The 21,011-nt window shown below is 41.0% G+C and overlaps 1 protein-coding gene and 1 non-coding gene across 2 annotated transcripts in view; one reads left to right on the top strand and one right to left on the bottom strand.

Moving 5' to 3' along the window:
• Positions 1–21,011, top strand: part of CFAP47 (cilia and flagella associated protein 47) — a 271,714-nt gene that overhangs the window by 244,756 nt on the left and 5,947 nt on the right. Inside the window, exons 61-63 of the mRNA XM_038760124.1 lie at positions 1,560–1,731; positions 3,596–3,757; positions 9,248–9,416. Coding sequence (XP_038616052.1) covers positions 1,560–1,731; positions 3,596–3,757; positions 9,248–9,416 — 503 coding nt within the window. The remainder of the gene's footprint in view (positions 1–1,559; positions 1,732–3,595; positions 3,758–9,247; positions 9,417–21,011) is intronic.
• On the bottom strand, positions 9,889–10,026 carry LOC119940540. The gene has a single exon (XR_005455012.1). It is a non-coding gene; the product is annotated as a small nucleolar RNA SNORA7 (small nucleolar RNA).

Raw genomic sequence — 21,011 nt, 5'->3', positions numbered from 1 at the left:
CTGAAAGCGAAAGCTTTCGACTAGTTCCACTCTGACATAGGACATTAGATCTGGGTTTTATTGAGACAAACAAGTCATCTATTAGGAGTTCCATGAGAGGAGCTGAATTTAGATACTTTTCTGGGGTCCCTCAAGTGAGTTGGACCTGTTAAAAATTGGACCATCAACTGTAACCCAAAAGAGAGAATTTGAAGGTTTGCACGTACCCCATCATGATCATGAAGTCAGGAATGATGTCTACTAATTCTATCATAAAGCACCATGGCCTCGTGGAAAGAGCATGGGCCTGAGAGTCAGAAGACCTGGGTTCTAATCCCAACTCTGCCACTTGCCTGCTCTGTGACCGTGGGCAAGTCATTTAAGTTCTCGGTGCCTCAGTTTTCTCATCTGTAAAATGGAGATTCCATATCCATTGTTCCTCCAATGTACATTGTGAACCCCATTTGGGAAAGGGACTGTGTCTGACCTAATTCATTCAGTCATATTGATTGAGCGCTTATTGTGTGCAAAGCACTGTACTAAGTACTTGGGAGAGTATAACATAACAGTAAAAGTAGGATATAACAATAATTATCTTGTATCTTCCCCTTTGCTGAGTACAGTGTTTGGTACTTACTAAGCACTTAACAAATATCATTATTGTGCTTTCCCAAGCACTTGGTTAATTGCACATAGTAGGCTCTCAGGAAACACTATTTATTGATTGCTTGACTGAGGAGCTCCTGTCTAGGACCTTCTACAGCCCACCCCGCACCCTCCGCTCCTCTGCCACTAATTTCCTCACCATGCCTCGTTCTCGCCTGTCCCGCCATCGACCCCCGGTGTCATCCCCGGGGCCTGGAATGCCCTCCCTCTGCCCATCTGCCAAGCTAGCTCTCTTCCTCCCTTCAAGGCCCTACTGAGAGCTCACCTCGTCCAGGAGGACTTCCCAGACTGAGCCCCTTCCTTCCTCTTCCCCTCGTCCCTCTCTCCATCCCCCCCATCTTACCTCCTTCCCTTCCCCACAGCACCTGTATATATGTATATATGTTTGTACATATTTATTACTCTATTTATTTATTTATTTATTTATTTTACTTGTACATATCTATTCTATTTATTTTATTTGGTAGTATGTTTGGTTTTGTTCTCTGTCTCCCCCTTTTAGACTGTGAGCCCACTGTTGGGTAGGGACTGTCTCTATATGTTGCCAACCTGTACTTCCCAAGCACTTAGTACAGTGCTCTGCACACAATAAGCGCTCAATAAATACGATTGATTGATTGACTGATTAATAGGACAGACTTCAAAAAGTTAAAAAAAATTAAATCCGGGCTGAGTAAATTCTGACCTTGTAAGTCAGTCATTGTCCAAACATGCCAAATGAAAAAGGAGAGAGCTTGATTAATGTGCCCTTCTTTCTTTCGATTGAGTTTGAATTCAGAAGGAATCTTAGGTTTATCATTCACAGATGAGTAAAGTTTATACATTGAAATGAGGAATTTATTTTAAGAATAGAACAACAAGTTATTACTTGTATCCTAAATAATGAGGGTTTTGGAAAATCTTGTTCTTTCTAGGTTATACACCAGTTGATGAATTTCTGTATGAAATTAAATTTGAATCTGAAATCACTAAATCAAGCTTGGAATCTTGTGTAGCTTTATATTTGATCAAAAAAGATCGCAATGTGAATTCTGGAATTATCACCCTGATCTTCAATATTGTGTTTGCCCCTCAAAAGCCAATGAGGTAAGCCCGTGACTTGCTCTTTTCAAAAGTATAATAATAATAATGATCACAGTACCTGTTAAAGCACTTACTATGTATCAAGTACTGTTTTAAGCGCTGGGGTGGGTATGAAATAATCAGTTTGGATTAAGTTCCTGTCCCACAGGGGGCTCACAGTCTAAGTAGGAGGGGGTAGTATTTAATCCCCATTTTACATATGAAGAAACTGAGGCACAAAGAAATTAAAGGATTTCCCCCAGATTACACAACAGATCAGTGGCAGAGCTGAAATTAGAACCCAGGCCCTCTGACTCCAAAGCCCATGCTCTTTCCACTAGGCCACACTTCTTCTAGCCTCAGGTCTTCTCCAATATTTATCTGCTCTTTTTGAGTTCACTCCTCATGCCTTCCATAGTAGGAACAAATTTCAAATCCTCTCCCTCCATCTTGCCCTCTTGTATTGAAATTTCCCTCTCAGGATCACTCCTGGAGAGTTTCCAGTACTCTACCGGTCTCGGCTAAGGGAGGGAGAGTCAGGCAGAGGCCTACCCATTCCATCGCTAGCTTGGGCAGAGGTTCAGAGAGTGGAAGGCAATCTGCTACAACTCAAAACTCACCCGTGCTGGGCAGCAGCGGCCCTGGAGAGAGTCGAGAGTGGAGACTCAAGTTTACTGTGCGGCAGAAGGCAATAGGCCCGGTCTCCTCCTTCTGTTTCTCCATCCTCTTCCTCTCAACCTGTCTTCTCCATAGGATACAAGATTAGAGGAAAGATGAGTGTGAGCCCCTCAAAGTGAAAGTCCATTACCTAAATTTCAGGGGCTATCATCAGTTTATGCCACTGTTCTTAACAATCAGCACTCGATAAATATAATTTTTAATGGTATTTGTTAAGCATTTACTATATGCCATAGATGGAGCTCAGAATATAGAACTTTTATAAAATTGTGGGGACATGTTTGAAGGCAGAGGAGAAGTTTTTGGAGAGTACCACGGTGAAGATGGGAATGAGGGAGGGGAAGAGAGTAGGAGCAATGGATTTTAAAAAGTGACAGAGAAGGGATAGAAAATTATATTTTAATTGTCCTTGTTCACATACTTTCATGAGGCTTTAGGGTTGCTCATAAAATATGCCATTTTTGAACACGACAAAAGGGTTGTGTTAAAATGAGTTGCTCTAATCTAATAATAATAATAATAATAATAATGGCATTTGTTAAGCACTTACTATGTGCAGAGCACTGTTCTAAACGCTGAGGGGGAATACAGGGTGATCAAGTTGTCCCACGTGGGGCTCACAGTCTTAATCCCCATTTTACAGATGAGGTAACTGAGGCCCAGAGAAGTGAAGTGCCTCGCCCAAGGTCACACAGCAGACATGGGGTGGAGTAGGGATTCGAACCCATGACCTCTGACTCCAAAGCCTGTGCTCGTCCCACTGAGCCACGCTAATTCACTATGATAAGAACCCTTTTGCCCATAAAAATTCTCAAGTCTTTTCCTCATATCCATCATAATCCCAGGGCCTTTATGAAGCATGAAAGTCCAAGTTAATTCCCAAACACTTGGCTACACTTTGACAGTTTGAATTTCTGGGGACTGTATTAACAGAATCAGCCATAGACGAGGAATTCAGTTCTTAGCGGTGTAGACGTGGAAAAGACAGCATATTTTACTAAGTTGAAGTCACAAAGTAAGAATAAGAATGTAATACAGACTCTAAAATGTAATTGTACAGTCCAATTTAGAATCAATTATAGTTCCATTATAATACACTGTAGTTTTGAAAAACTACTAGTTTATATTCACACTTCGAATGTTGATTTATTGAGCTATATTTCATTATGCCTGCTTCCTAATGAGTTTTTGTACATCTTATTTTGTTCAGAATTCCAGCAGTTTTGGAGGTGCAATGTCGTACGGGAGGTGTCTGGAATTTCCCACTAACTTTAGTTGCTACTGCGCCTGAAGTAGATGACATCATCAATATAGAAGCCGTTGGTTTGTTCAAGGAAGCCATGGTTGGCTTTAGGCTGACAAGCCAGACACGGTAATATATCAGAGAAAACGTGTCCATCCACTTCTAGTGGCTGAATTTCAGACTCTACCACGAAACAAAAATGAAAGCTCAAAATCAGATCTTTTCCTCGATGAAATTATACCCCGCAGAATTTCAACGTTTAATTTAATTCTAACAGCCGTGCTCTTCCCCTTGCTAGGGATGGAGAATAGAACCCAAAAGTACTAATAAGGATCATTAGCTAGCATTGAGCATGTCAGAGGATTTTATTGGCTTTATTGAATATGTTCTATACCGTTTTGTGATAGCAGCAACCCGTAATGCCAGTTTTGAGGATGGTTAGTTGGGGAAAGATGAGTTGTCACAATGGCTCAGCAGATAGTTGACCTGCTTCCCCACCCCGATGATAACAGAGACCCTATCCCCTCTTAAAAAGGGGCAGCATAGTGTAGTGGATAGAGCACGGGCCTGGGAGTCAGAAGGTCATGGCTCCGCCACTTATCTGCTTGTGACCTTGGTCAAATTACTTCACTTCTCTGGGCCTTAGTTACCTCATCTGTAAAATGGGGATTGAGACTGTGAGCCCCATGAGGGACAGGGATTATGTCTAACCCAATCTGCTTGTATCCACCCCAGTGCTAAGTTAAGTGTCTGGCACATAGTTAAGTGATTAACAAATACCATAATAATAATTATTATTATTGATAATAAAAAGGAAAGTAAGTAATTTCATTTTCTTAGAAGAAGCCTGGAGATAGGGAGTTTTCAGCTTGATGATTGTGGTGCTGAGCAGGTCGCTAGCCTTTGGGCATAATTCCTTTCCAGATAGCATTTTTTTTTCCACTTTCTACTACTAGAGAGTCCCTCCAGACCACAGGTGGGCTCTGTGATAGGCCAAGCTGCTCTTCTGCTTCTCTGTAACATGCTTCTATATGTCTGATATTTTTTGGTTGAATGAATGAAAGAACGAATGGCCACCCTAAACTTGACAGAGGTTCTGGGAGAAGCAAGAGGGAGAAACAAAAAGGGCAACAATGCAAAACGTGAAAATGCAGGAAGGGTCATTCTTCACATGCCTGTACTGTAAAAAGGAGAAGCAGCATGGCCTAGGGGAAAAAGTATGGGTCTCGGAGTCAGAGGACCTGGGTTCTAATCCTGGCTCCACCACTTGTCTGTACTGTGACCATAGGCAATTCACTTAACTTCTCTGTGCTTCAGTTACCTGGTCTGCATAATAATAATAATAATAATAGTAATAATAATTATGGTATTTGTTAAGTGCTTACTATGTGCCCAGCACTGTTCAGGTTGTCCCACGTGGGGCTCACACTTTTAATCCCCAGTTTACAGATGAGGTAACTGAGGCACAGTGAAGTTAAGTGACTTGCCGAAGGTCACCCAGCAGACAAGTGGCAGAGCCAGGATTAGAACCGATGTCCTCTGACTCCCAAGCCCATGCTCTTTCCACTAAGCCACACTGCTTCTGTAATGGGGATTAAAAGAGGATTAAGACTGTGAGACCCATGGACGACATGGACTGTGTCAAACTGATTGGCTTGTATCCATCCCGGAACTTAGTACAGTGCAGGGCACATAGTAAGCACTTAACAAATGTCAAAAATACCATAAGGTAAGCACTTAACATATGTCATGTGAGAAGCAGCATGACAGAGTGGATTGAAGCACAGACCTGGGAGTCAGAAGGTCATGGTTCTAATCCCGGCTCTGCCACTTGCCTGCTGTGTGACCTTGGGCAAGTCACTCCACTTCTCTGGGCCTTAGTTACCTCCACTGTAAAATGGAGATTGAGACTGTGAGCCCCACATGGGACAGGGGCAGTGTCCAACCTGATTTCCTTTTATCCACCCCACCACTTAGTACAGTGCCTGACACATAGTAAGCCCTTAACAAATGACACGTAGTTAAGCGCTTAGCAAATACCATAAAAAAGAATTGCTAATCATTCCTTGGTCTTTTCAGCCACATTAACAAACGGATAAAAATCTCACCATTAGCAGCCTTTTCAAACCCAAGGGATACCAAATGTATTTCATTATAAAATATGATAAATATGTTTAGGTCTTTTAAAATTAAATGTACTTTGCAATCAACAGGCCTCTCTGCAGTAATTACCTGCAAAGAAACTCAATCCTGGGCATGAATGAGTCCCCTGCTTTTTCTCTCATTGATTAAATGTTCTTTACTAATTAAACATCTTCGCAAATTTGGTCAGGGTTCAAACTCTGCATCCCCTTTACAATTATCAGCTCAATAAGGAATTTCAGCGGGTTTTGTCTTAAAATCAGTACAGTTTGATTTCATAACCTATTACTTGCTTTTCCAAAAGAAATGTACCTCTCGTGGAGGAATTTTATAGGGATTTTTCCAGTCTTCGATAAATCGATCTTCCTTGCAGCTCATTTATGCTTCCAGAATGCCTATGGATTGAGAAAGTGAGCCCCACGTGGGACAGGAAATGTATCCAACCTGATTTGGTTGTATCTCCCACAGCACTTAGTACAGTTCCTGGAACATAGTAAGCGCTTAACAAATACCACAAATATTCTTCTTCATATTTTTTTATCAGGGTTATACTGAGCTCTGGTTTCAGATGTGAGGCGTACCTCATTATGGCCCAACATTCTTCCAACTAAAACATCAGAAACTGAACTGAATGTACTAAGAGGTCGATGGATGAAAGTATCTTTGTTCTTGGGTTTTTATTGGTAACAAAGCAAAACCACTCATAGATGTAGAATTCAGAGTAAGAATGACGTCACCTCCCATTTCATTCAATCATTGTAATTTAATCCTGTGAATAATATTGATCAAAGCACTGAAACCTAGTCATCTGTATCGAAAATGACATGTTTCTCCACGTTTAATTGCTAACGACAGGGGGGATCAGATCGCTCATACAAGCAGAATTAAAAAAATTATTCAAGCTTCTGTTAATTTGGCCCAATAGTTTGTCTTTTGTCTTTTTAATCCAGTGGCTGATATACAACCAAAAGTATGTTAAGCAGCTCTAGAAATCTCTAGAAAGCTCTAGAAATCTATTACCACCTTTCTGTCTCTCTTTACACAGTACTAGTAATAATGAGGCAAAATTTAAAAAACTGAGACAAACCTAATATGCGACACATGTTAACCCCCCCAAAATTCATCCTTACTTGTAAATACTGTGGGAGCCACATTTTTAGCCATATTTATATGCATTGGTAGACCCAAACATCTGTAGCATTATCTTTGAAAATGGAAGACAAATAGATCTACATCTATATCATATGTTTATAATGATAATAATGATGATGATGGCTTTTTTTAAGTGCTTACTATGTGCAAAGCACTGTTCTAAGTGCTGGGGAAGTTACAAGGTGATCAGGTTGTTCCACATGGGGCTCACAGTCTTAATCCCCATTTTACAGATGAGGTAACTGAGGCACAGAGAAGTTAAGTGACTTGCCTGAAGTCACAGAGCTGACAAGTGGCAGAGCCGGGATTTGAACCCATGACCTCTGACTCCAAAGCCCGAGCTCTCTCCACTGAGCCGTGCTGCTTCTCTGTTCTGTCTGTATTTTGTACCTAAGGTTACGTTTACACACACACACACACAATGTATTCTCAACTCTAAACTCATTATGGACAGGGATTGTGTCTGCCAACTTCTAAACTGTGAGCCTGCTGTGGGCAGGGATTGTCTCTCTTTCCAAGTGCTTAGTATAGTGCTCTGCACACAGTAAGCTCTCAATAAATACGATTGAATGAATGAACTCTGTTGCACTGTACTCTCCTAAATACTTACCGTAGTGCTCTGCACACAGTAAATGCTCAGTAAATACCACTGATTGATCGATGCTACCCAATTATCTTTTCCCACTTTATTATTAAGGCATTTTCTTCATACTTTTGATACGTGAAGAGTACTTTTACTCATATTCTGCTTTCTTTGTCTCTTCCAGCCACACTAATGGATGACTTTCTTCAAATTGCCGAATGATTCACAGATGCAAATATTCTACCTTCCACTGTCTTACTTCCTCTTCCCCATTTAATGGCATATTACAAAGACTAGAAACTGACTCAATTCCATTTTGTTTTCAGGGTACATTGCACACGGTGTAACTTTAAATGCCCATAAAGGAGCATTTATAAAGGAGGCACTGACAAACTAATTTGTATTTATAAATCTTAGTTACAGTATATGGTTTGGGATGCAGAATTGTTATAATAGATTTGTTCTCAGACAATATGTTATGTAGTTGAAGAGATGGAACACTTAAAAAAAAAATCTCACCCTGCGAACAGAAGCAATTTTCTAATGTTTGTGCATTTCCGTTTTCATGAATGAGACTGCATTAAGAGATATCTGTCACCTGAGTTTCCTTGAAATATTTGTCTCGCTCTGATAGAGAGTGAAACCGTTCAACGGACATTTGTCTTAAAAGGAAACCATTAATTAGAAGACATTTTCTTTTAAAGTTTTTTTTTTTCTATGAATCATTATTTATAAAAAATCTTACCATGGTATTTCACAAGATCTTAAATGTACTAGTTTTCTTGTGAGGAAGAGTGTGTAACTAATATTTTTAAATACGAAATGGCACCATAAATTGCAAACATTAGTTACCCAATTAGAAAAAAAAATAATTTAAATAAATGAAAGTGTCCTTATTTGTCTTGAGGATTTAATCCCTTTTTAAAATGATAATAATAATTATTATTATGGTATTTATTAAGCGCTTACTATGTGCCAAGCACTGTTCTAAGTGCTGGGGTCGATACAAGGTAATCAGGTTGTCCCACGTGAGGCTCACAGTCTTCATCCCCATTTAACAGATGAGTTAACTGAGGCACAGAGAAGTTACATGACTTGTCCAAGATCTCACAGCAGACAAAATGCAGAGCCGGGATTACTGTTGGGTGGGGAAAAGCGGTCCCACCGGACTCCATTCCTGCCCCCCATGGGATAGGAAATGGAGACAAATGAAAGTTCCCTTTGCTCAGAAGAACAGAGGAGTGAAGATAGGTTTAGATTCCATTTCTGGTCCTAGGAAAACTGTGATCTGCTTCCCTGGATGGGGAACAAGAATTAAGCTTTGACCAAAGCAGCTCGTTAAGGTCAAATCCTCTTACGACCACGAGAAAGGCTGAGAAAATTATTCTGGCAGTTGTGATGTGATATGTCACTTTGGATAAGGCTGAATGCATCATTATGGGCTTTGACCTTTGGAATCTAGTCAAAGTCCCTGCTGATAATTTGAAATGGAAATTAAAAACAAAAAAGTCATGGCAATTTTTCTGTTTACTCTGTTCCCCTTCAAAAAATGTCTCTTTTTCTTTAATGAGGAAAAAACAAAATAAAGCCCCAAACAGACCTCCTGTTATCATTCTAGAAGCATTCTTTCAAATAACCATCGGCGCTCACAGCCGCCTGGCTGCATTAGCGCTTAATTGTAGGCCCATTTCAACAGGATTCCAAGTTCGACTTTAATGGGCCGGTTTTCCTCTCTGCTGTAGGTGTCCAGAGCCGTTCAGTGCCTTCTTTCTACCTGGCAGCGACCCAGAGTTTTCAGTTGTGCCCCGAGATGGAGAGCTTCTTCCTCTGGACACAGCTGGCACATTGATCAGAGTTGGGTTCAGCCCCAGAATGTACGGCAAGAAGCACAAGGCAACATTAGTCATCCACGTGAGTCCTTCAAGAGCGAAATGCGAATCATACTTAAGTATTCATTCATTCATTCAATCGTATTTATTGAGCACTTACTGTGTACAGAGCACTGTTCTAAGCGCTTGGGAAGTACAAGTTGGCAACACATGGAGACGGGGAAGTACAAGTTGGCAAATATAGAGACGGTCCCTACCTAACAATGGGCTCACAGTCTAGTATCTTATAATTATCATATTACCATATACTTTAATGTTACATCTCTTTCCCTTGTCTTATGCCGTCGAGTTATTTCCGACCCGTAGCAGCTCCGTGGACACGTCTCTCCCAGAATGCCCCTCCTCCATCTGCAATCGTTCCGGTAGTGGATCCGGAGAGTTTTCTTGGTAAAAATCCAGAAGTGGTTTACCACTGCCTCCTTCCAAGCAGTCAACTCGAGTCTCCACCCTTGACTCTCTCTCGTGCCACTACTGCCCAGCATGGGGATGTTTTGACTTGTAGCAGATGGCCTTCCACCCTCTAGCCACTGGCCAAGCTAGGAATGGAACGGACAGGCCTTTGCCTGACTCTCCCTCCTGTAGCTGAGACTGGTAGAGTACTGGAAACTCTCCAGGTACCATCCTGAGAGGGATTATATATTCTACTACGTTATATATCGTTATATAATATTATATATTATTATACTCTACTGTATTCATTCATTCATTCATGCAATCAATCGTATTTATTGAGCGCTTACTGTGTGCAGAGCACTGTACTAAAAGCTTGGGAAGTACAAGTTACAAGTACAAGTATTACGTACCAGTGCTTTGTACTCAGTAAATATTCTCAATAAATGATTCAATAACCGTAGTACATAATAATATTATATCATTTGTTAAGCCCATAGTATGTGTAATGCTCTGTACTAAGCACTGGGGTAGATACAAGGTAATCACATCACCCCCAGCCCCTGACCCATATCAATCATTCAGTCATATTTACTGAACTCTTACTCTGTGCAGAGCACTGGACTAAACACTTGGGAGAATACAATAGAACAGAATTTGTAAGCAGGTTCTCTTCTCATGAAGAGAAGCAGCATGGCCTAGTGGAAAGAGTACAGGCCTAAGAGTCAGAGGACCTGGGTTCAAATCCCAGCTCCATCACTTGTCTGCTGTGTGACCCTGGGCAAGTCACTTCACTTCTTTGTGCCTCTGTTACCTCATCTGTAAAGTGAGGATTAAGACTGGTAGCCCCTTGGGGACCATGGACTTTTTCAACCTGATTAGCTAGTGCCTACTCTAACACATAGTACAGTGCCTGGCTAATAGTAAGCGCTCAACAAATACCACGCTTAGTACAGTGCTCTGCACATGGTAAGCGCTCAATAAATATTATTGAATGAAATACTATAAAAAAGGAGTGTACAGTCTAGAGGGGGAACAGACAGTATAAATAAATTACAGACACATTTTACAGTTCACAAAGCTGAGGCACAGAGAAATTTGGTTTTCCCAAGGTCATTCATTCATTCAATCGTATTTATTGAGCACTTACTGTGTGCAGAACACTGTACTAAGCACTTGGGAAGTCCAAGTTGGCAACATATAGAGACGGTCCCTACCCAACAACGGGCTCACAGTCTAGAAGGTCACATAGCAGGTCGGTCACACAAAAGAGCTGGGCTCTAATCCTAGCTCTGCCCATTGCTTGCTGTGTGACCTTGGGCAAGTCAATAAACTTCTCCATGCCTCAGTTTCCTCAACTGCAAAATGGGGATTAAATAGCTATTCTCCTCCCTCCTAAGACTGTGAGTCCCATGTGGGACAGGGATTGGGTCCAATCTAATTAATTTGTATCTACCCCTGCACTTAGAACAGTGCTGGGCACCTAGTAAGTACTTAATAATATAATAATAATAATGCTATTTTGTTAAGCGCTTACTAAGTGCCCAGCGCTGTTCTAAGTGCTGGAGTAGATTAAAGGTAATCAGGTTGTCCCACATGGGGCTCACAGTCTTACAGATGAGGTAACTGAGGCCCAGAGAAGTTAAGTGACTAGCCCAAAGTCACCCAGCTGATAAGTGGCAGAGCCAGGATTAGGACCATAACCTCTGATTCCCAAACCTGTGCGCTTGCCACTAAGCCATGCTGCTTCTCTGGGTAACCAGGATTAGAACTCAAGTCTCCTGATCTGTTTCCTGTGCTGTTTCCACTGGGGTCTGTCTCCCCCTCTAGCCTGTAAGCTCACTGTGGGCAGGAAATATGTCTACCAACTCTGTTGTATTGTATTCTCCCAAGCGCTTAGTACAGTGCTCTGCACAGAACCAGCACTCAATAAATTTGATCGATTGATCGATTTCATCAGGCCGTGCTGCTTCTCTCAAGTAGATAGCTTCAGTGCAAAGCCAGGTTGAAAATAAATTTGAGAGAGTTGACAGATATATGATTGTGAAATGCTTGAAGTAATCATCATTCCATACAATGCCCTTCAGAGTTAAATAAGACCACTGCAGGTAATCCCCATTTTGTCTGTATGCATCTCCTTTCACGTTGCTTACATGGAAAGATTATTTTTCGCTATGCCAGGTCATTGTGGTTTTGCAGTTTCTCAATTTGGACTCATTGCACAGACTTCCAGAAGTTTTTGCTGTAAAGGAGCGATTCCATTCTCGTTTGACACGCTGGCTCTATCTGTCTATCACTAAAGTTCATTCATTCATTCAGTCATTTATTGAGCACTTACTGTGTGCAGAGCACTGTATTAAACGCTTGGGAAGCACAAATTGGCAGCATATAGAGACGGTCCCTACCCAACAACAGTCTTACAGTCTTGTTCCAATGCTAAAGTGTATTTTAACCTATGCACTAGCTCTATATGCATTTTAGGAAGTTCAATTTCCAGCCCACAAAAACTCTTGCTTCGCCCTGACGTGACAGGTATTCTGTCCAACAACTTAAACATGGACAGACTAAACCAAAAAACTCATGTTCACCCAGTTTTGTGGTAAGAAAGGACATAACGTTTTTAAAAATACTATAAAGCTGTATATCTGCAAGTACTTGTATACAATTGCCAGTTTAGTTGATTAGCACAGGATAATCGGGTTGTGTTCTCAGCCAATTTAGCTCTGCATTTAATTAGCATAAAGTATACTGAAATGATGATATAAGTGGCTTTGTAGTTTATCTTTTAATATAGACTAGTATAGGCTGTGCTTAAAATGAAAAGACACAATTAAGATGCTTAACAGAAAATGACCAATTACCATTTGTTGAGCACCTACCGTATTTACTCGCATAATTGCCACGGCAGCATAATTCTTCCCTACCCCGATTTTAAGAGATTCTTTTTATAAGCAGCCATAAGATCATATGTCGGGATGGGAAGAGGGGCTGATTCAGAATTTCTGGGATACAAGCTCAAGCCGAGAAAATGTATTTTTTTTTTATCCCAAGGGAAAAAAGGAGAAGGTGGGGAAGTTAATATAATTTATTGAATGCTTACTGTATGCAGTAATAATAATAGTAATGATGACATTTATTAAGTGCTTACTATGTGCAAAGCACTGTTCTAAGTGCTGGGGAGGTTACAAGGTGATCAGGTTGTCCCATGTGGCGGGGCGGGGGGGCGCACACTCTTAATCCCCATTTTACAGATGAGGTAACTGAGGCACAGAGAAGTTAATGACTTGCCCAAAGTCACACAGCTGACAATTGACAGAGGCAGAATTTGAGCCCATGACCTCTGACTCCAAAGCCCAGGCTCTTTCCACTGAGCCACGCTGCTTCTCGGGAGAGTGCAAAAGAAGTGCCTACTTGAACCTTTCTCCTCCCTCTTTCTCCCCTCCTTTCCTCCTCCATGTTTTTCTTCTCTTTTTTCTCCTGCTTCCTTTATTATTCTTGGGTTGCAAAATTATACATAATAATGGGGCGATTAATGACATTACAAAAAGTGGGTAATTTATCCTTTGATGAAATAAGGGTCTCCTTCAGCACCCATAAAGAAACCGTTTTATCAAAGGGATGCATGACATTTTAGAATACATAAATTACTATGATTTAAATGAAAAAATAACCTTAGCCAAAGGCCCAGTGAGGAAAAATGAATACGTCTTTTCCTCCATTCTGAAAAGTAAATAAAAAGCAATATAGTAATATGGTTTATGGGTTATCTATTTTCAAAGAGCTTGTTGTGGAACTCAGCGTTCATAGCGCTGGATGGATAAGCCAGTTCTTATTTAAAACTGTGAATTTCTACAAATGGAATGTTGCCAGGAGGATTGTTTTTCAGAGCTAAGCACCATCAAAAGTGTAATAAAAATGAAATTAACAGTTTCTAAAGTGACTGTTTTAGCGGCTTCTATCTGTATTCCTTTCTTTTTAATTTAGGGAGACATTAGATCCTTGTAAATGTCTATGTCTACTAAAGGGATAAAATATCTGTCGGTACAACCAAAAATTCCATCATGTCATCGAGACCTTAAAATTCAGACATCCAAATAAACCATCACGTATCAATAGCAATACAGAAAACACTCAATCATCTCTTCTAATACGGACGAGGAGAAGCACGGATAATTGGAAATAGCAAATAATATTCCTATACTCACGTTAGATGTTTCCTAACAGAAAATCCATTCATTCATTCAATCGGATTTATTGAGTGCTGACTGTGTGCAGACCACTGTACTAAACTCTGGGGAGAGTACAACAGTAAACAGCACTTTCCCTGCCCACAATGTGTTTACAGTTTAGATGGGGGAGACAGACAGTAATATAAATATATAAATTACAGATATGGACATAAGTGCTGTGGGGCTTGGTTGTGGCGGGGAAACAAAGGGAGCAAGTCAGGGCAACGCAGAAGGGAGCAGGAGAAGAGGAAAGTGGGGGCTTAGTCAGGGAAGGCCTCCTGGAGGAGATGTGCCTTCAATAAGGCTTTGAAGCAGGGGAGAGTAATTGTCTGTCGGATTTGAGTAGGGAGGGCATTCCAGGCCAGCGGCAGGATGTGGGTGAGGGTCACTTCATTGGTAAAATAGCTTAAAAAGCCCCGAAACCAGGCCCTCCCCAGCTAGCCAACCAACTCCACTCAGTAGAGTTTCCTTATAGTCAATCATCATCATCATCATCATTAATCGTATTTATTGAGCGCTTACTGTGTGCAGAGCAGTGTACTAAGCGCTTGGGAAATACAAGTTGGCAACATATAGAGACAGTCCCTACCCAACAGTGGGCTCACAGTCAATGCTAAGATATCTGAGCTTCATCCGCGATTAGAAAGCAAGGTACGCGATATATACTCTAAGACAGGTAGGAGAAAATTTCTACTCAGGGATCATTCCTCAACCCTGTCTTTTCCATCTCATTGTAGAGGTCAGGTGGGCAAATACCACTGATAAATTACACCAACACATCCCATCTCTAACACATTAGAGAAGCAGCGTGGCTCAGTGAAAAGAGCGCAGGCTTGGGAGCCAGAGGTCATGGGTTCAAATCCCAGCTCTGCCAATTGTCAGCTGGGTGACTTTGGGCAAGTCACTTAAATTCCCTGTGCCTCAGTTCCCTCATCTGTAAAATAGGGATTAAGACTGTGAGCCCCACATGGGACAACCTGATCACCTTGTAACCTCCCCAGAGCTTAGAACAGTGCTTAGAGCTTAGAACAGCTAAGCACATAGTAAGTGCTTAACAAATGCCATCATTATTATTATTATTATTATTAGAATGGGTTGAGGCTTGAATAGTAACAATATTATTATCTCATGTTTCCTCAAGGCAGTTTCCTGGAGTTGATTTATCTGTATTAATATCTGTCTCCCCATCACATCTGTAGAATGGGGATGAAGGGACAACCTGATCACCTTGGTAACCTCTCCAGCACTTAGAACAGTGCTTGGCACATTGTAAGTGCTTAATAAATGCCATTATTATTATTATTATTATATTATTATTAAGCAGTCAGCCCCTTATGGGCAAGGAACATGTCTAACAATTCTGTTTTATAGTGCTCTCCCAAGTGCTTAGTACAGTGCTCTGCAAACAGTAAGCGCTCAGTAGATACCATGGATTAATTATGTTTCAAATGAACCATCATGCTTTACCCATTGGAATTGTGGGAGTCTCCCTAATTCCATTTTGATTTGTACTCTCAGAGAAGAGTAGAATGCCATTCTGGAAAAATAAATGAGAGCTACATTTAACTGCCCTCGAGTTGAATAACGTCGTATTGCAGGTACTTTCTTTCATTCTGTATTTGTACTGTCTTCCCATGGGTTATCAGGACTGTAGAAAATCAAAGTATGATAGGAATATTTTCTCTGAAAACTAAATTAACAATTTTTCTAACTCCAAATAGGAAATACCATAGACATTTGCAAGCAGGTCATGATAATATGGATTTACAATGCTACAAGGATCATCAAGAACTGTATTGTAGAAGTGTCATTTTAAAATTTTTTCCAAGGGCATTCCTCATGTCCCCTTCTAGACTGTGAGCCCACTGTTGGGTAGGGACCATCTCTATGTGTTGCCAACTTGTACTTCCCAAGCGCTTAGTACAGTGCTCTGCACACAGTAAGCACTCAATAAATACGATTGATTTATGTTAAATAATCCAATTTATGTTTGTATGTGTACATATATATATGTATATTATATGTGTGTGTGTGTATAGCTTTAGTATTAGGGAAGCAGTGTGGGCTAGTGGATAAAGCACAGGCCTGGGAGTCAGAAGAACCTGGGTTCTAATCCTGGCTTCCCCACTTGTCTGCTGTGTGACCTTTTGCAAGTCACTTCACTTCTCTGTGCCTCAGTTACCTCATCTGTAAAATGAGGATGAAGACTGTGAGCCACATGTGGGAAATGGACGATATGTAACCTGTTAAGCTTGTATCTAGCCCAGAGCTTAATACAGTGCCTGGTTTATAGTAAGCCCTTAAAAAGTACCAAAAAAAATTAAGCCAGTGCAATTCTGTTTATAAAGCTACATCATGGGGTTAATAGGACTTCTGCTAATAGCGTATGCTTCTTTTCCTTTTATAGGCAAATTGCCTGTGAGAATAAGATTATTCCAAAAATTATTCTGGCAAAGCAGGTTTAATTTATTGGAGACATTCCCACATTGCTATCAACATTGAACTTTCCACATCCTGGTTTTTCAAGTAAAACACTGCTTGCCTCAAAGTTTATCACTTCCCTTATTTACCTTTTTAATCTTTCCATACTCCCTTTCTCTAGGCAAGCAAAATTTTTATATATCTCATTTTTTTTCTCTTGCTCCCCCTTTTTTTTTTGGCCATTCTGTGAATCTAGAAAATTGCCCTCTCTTCAATCAACTAAATCACCTCCTTCCTCTCCTCCAGAAATTTATTCAAGGCTGATTGAATAACTTATAATGGAAGTCTTTTCAGCTTTAGACCATTTCTCTCACCATTCTTGTTTAAATATACACTTTCAGATGCCCAAAATGCCTACCTCAGCTTTTGAGGAATGACCGTAATTGGTGACTCAAAGCTCAGAACACTGGCTTCATTTAAAACTTTAAAAAGAGCTTAGAGTAAAAGAACAATCCACTAGAAAAGATCATTAGTCTATTTGTTCTTGGTTTTTCTAATGAAGGTATAATATGTAAGCCTGGTCACAGTGGACTCTCAACTCATAAAGAGGTCCCAACCTTTTTTCCAGTTGTAGATGGCATTGTAGCACAGAGCAAGGGCTCTCTTCAACTTGTTATTATTATAGTATTTTCAAGTGCTTACTTTGTGTCACGCACCGAGAGAGATTAAAATTAATCAAGAAGTGTGGCCTAGTGGACACAGCGCAGGCCTGGGTGTCAAAAGACCCGGATTCTAATCCCAGCTCCGCCACTTGTTGGCTGTGTGACCTTGAGCAAGTCCCCTCACTTCTCTGGGCCTTGGTGACCTCGTCTGTAAAATGTGGACTGAGATTGTGAGCCCCTCATGGGATAGGGACTGTATCCAACCCGATTTGCTTGTATCAACCCCAGAATTTAGTACAGTGCCTGGCACATAGTAAGCACTTAAATACCGCTATTATTTTTATTACTATCATTATTATTATTACTCTCTATGCCTCAGTTACCTCATCTGTAAAATGGGGATTAAGACTGTGAGCCCTATGTGGGACAGGAACTGTGTCTAACCTGATTATCTTGTATCTACCCCAGGGCTTAGTATAGTGCCTAGCATATAACAAATACCATTTTTTTTTAAAAAAAAGAAAACAAAAAAATGCAGCATGGCCCAGGGGATAAAGCACAGGCCTGGGAGTCAGGAGGATCTCAGTTCTAATCCAGGCTCCACCACTTGTTGGCGTGTGTGACCTTGGGCAAGTCCACTTCATTTCTCTGTTCCCTCAGTTACCTCATTTCTGTAAAATGGGGATTAAAACTGCGAGGCCACCCATGTGAGACATGGACCTGTGCCCAACATTCTGCACACAGTAAGCCACTGATGATGATGACAATGAACCTGATTAGTTTGTAATCTACCCAGCACTTCGTACAGTGTTTGGCACGTAGTAAGTGCTTAACAAATACCATGAAAAACAAAAAAATCAAGACACAGTCTCTATCCTACCTGGGAGTCATAGGTAGAGAACAGGCATTCAATCCCCATTTTACAAATGAGAAAAATGAGGCCCAGAGAATTTCAATGACTTGTCCAAAGTCAGCCAGCTGGTGGAGGCAGGATTAGAACCCAGGTCCTCTGACTCCCAGGCCACAGCTTTTTCCACTAGGCCACGCTGCTCTTCAGATCATAGGCTTCTAACCACTTTGAGGCCAAAGACGGAGCATTAAAGTGATAAACATATGCCATTTTGCTAAATGTTTCCACTCTTTGGCATTTATTCATTAATTCATTCAATCAATTATAGTTATTGAGCGCTTACTGCGTGCAGAGCACTGTACTAAGTACTTAGCCATGTTCTACCACAGAAATAGCAGGCTCAGCTTTAGACGGTCAACAGCTAAGTAACCACCACAGAACAGTTAAAAATGACAAAGCAGCCAGCTTCGCTCTGCCCAAATTGGAGGTGGGGCCTAGGTGAACAGGAACCAAAAGGAGGAAGGCAATATCCTTGGAACCAGACAGAGCAGGGTGGAGCCAATATTCCCTCTCCACCGCCCCTAAGAAATACTCCAATATTGGGGATTCCAACAGACTCGTGCACTACAAAAGCAGCATGGCCTGATGAAAAGAGCACAGGCTTGGGAGTCAGAGGACCTGGGTTCTAATCCTGGCTCTGCCACTTACCTGCTGTGTGACTCTGGGCAATCACTCAACTTCTCTGTTCTTCAGTTCCCTCATCGGCAAAATGGAGATTCGAAACCTGTTCTCCCTCCTACTTAGGACCTGGTGATCTACCTCAGCACTTGGTACAGTGCTCGTCACATAGTAAGCACTTAACAGATGCCACAATTATCATTATTATTGCTCACTACATGTTGCTCTGTATGCCTGCACTGTTCCTTATGGTGATATTCCATAAGAAACCTATAGCAGGACATCATAAAGCATCGTAAAGACTGAGAAGAAACTCTGTGGCCTACAGGGTAAAGCATGGGCCTAGGAGTCAGAGGACCTGAGTTCTAATCCCAGCTCCACCAAATGTTAATCATATTTTATCAATCATATTTATTATGCACTTACTGTGTGCAGGAGCACTGTACTAAGCACTTGGGAGAGTACAATATAAAAGAGTTGGTAAACATGTTCTCTTTCCACAGGGTGCTTAAAGTGTAGAGGCGACACCTGTCTACATGTTTTGTTTTGTTGTCTGTCTCCCCCTTCTAGACTGTGAGCCCGTTGTTGGGTAGGGACCACCTCTATATGTTGCCGACTTGTACTTCCCAAGTGCTTAGTACAGTGCTCTGCACACAGTAAGTGCTCAATAAATACGATTGAATGAATGAATGAATAATAGAAATAAGTGCATTACAGATATGTACGTAAGTGCTGTGGGGCGTCGGGGAGCAGTGAATGAAGTAAATTTTGGGGGCATTGAATGAAGAATGGAAAGCCATGTGTCTGCTGTGTGTGGCCTTCTTCTCTGGGCCTCAGTTCCCTGAGATGTAAAATGGGGATTAAGTCTGGGAGCCCCATGAAGGACATGGACTGAGCCCCCCTTTTTCCCAGACTGAGCCCCCCTTTTCCTCTGCTCCTCCTCCCCTCCCCATCGCCCCTACTCCCTCCCTCTGCTCTACCCCCTTCCCCACCCCACAGCACTTGTGCATATTTGTACATATTTATCTATTATTCTATTTATTTTATTAATGAAGTGTATATAAATTATATTTATCTATTTTGATGCTATTGATGTCTGTCTACTTGTTTTGTTGTCTGTCTCCCCCCTCTAGAATGTGAGTCCATTTTTGGGTAGGGATTGTCTCTATCTGTTGCCGAATTGTACTTTAAGCATTTAGAACAGTGCTCTGCACACAGTAAGCATTCAATAACTATGAATGAATGAATGAATGAATGAATGAAAGTGTCCAACTTGATTAGCTTGTATCTACCCCACTGCCTGGTATATAGTAAGTGCTCAACTAACATCATTGTTTTACATAAAGGGAGAGGTGGTCAATTTTTCCCCCTCCCCAAAGTGCCCAAATGGCCAAAGCCAACCCTAGGAAAACATGCCAAAATAAGATGTTAGGTGTGCAAAGCAATGCATTAGGATTTGAGGCTACATTACTATTTAATAATAAGTTAATGGTTTAATCTAGAAAAATTCCACAAACTCCTGTACAGAAAAGAAATTCTCCAATATGAAAAGGTAAAGAAGATAAGGCTTTTAGATGAGGAATAATTCTTTGGGAGCTTCAAGACCTCAGGGGAAATATAGCGCTCTCAACCCCTGAGATCGTTTCTCTGACCTTGAAATTTTCAGTGAATCAATGTACATGGCAAATGTGACCCAAAGGTAAAACTTCTTTCAAACTAAACTGCTAATCTGATATATTAAAGAATGATAAACTGTTTCACTTGTGCTGAAGTTAATAAGGCAATTAGCTAACCTTTGAGGAAGATTTACCTTTTTTAAATGGCACTGTTATCTACTTGGACATAAGCTACTAATGCTGTCTCATGTCAACACCTTGTCGTGGATGCATTTATCTTCCACAGAAGAAAGTCCATCAAAAAGCAGCGTCAGATAGGTTTTAGAACCAGGATTAGCTATATTATGGATGCCTAATTCTCTTTATCTTCTGGATTTTGATTCAGATTTCTGTTTCTGACCTGGAGGGAATTGTTTTAGATAAACTCGGTGTGAATTTTAAGGCTAATGTAGAAATTCAAAACATGAAATTCCATGCTGAATCAGATCATGAGTATCACATCTGATGCCCTTTCTTCCTAAAATGTATTGGCCATCCTTTGCCATTTTTATAGTTCCTGTTTCTCTCCTTGCTTTTTTAAAATGCAATTTGTTAAATGCTTACTATACCAGGCACTGTACTAAGCGCTGGGGGTGACAAGTTTAATCAGGAGGGATCTCTGCCTTGCATAGGGCTCACATCCTTAATCCCCATTTTGTTGGGGAGGTAATGAGGCCCTCAGAGAAGTTAGGTGATTTGCCCAAGGTCACACAGCAGAGTGGTAATCACTTC

This window comes from Tachyglossus aculeatus, chromosome 18, assembly GCF_015852505.1.
Source record: "Tachyglossus aculeatus isolate mTacAcu1 chromosome 18, mTacAcu1.pri, whole genome shotgun sequence".
NCBI lineage: Eukaryota > Metazoa > Chordata > Mammalia > Monotremata > Tachyglossidae > Tachyglossus > Tachyglossus aculeatus.
This window is presented reverse-complemented; position numbering and strand designations above follow the sequence as displayed.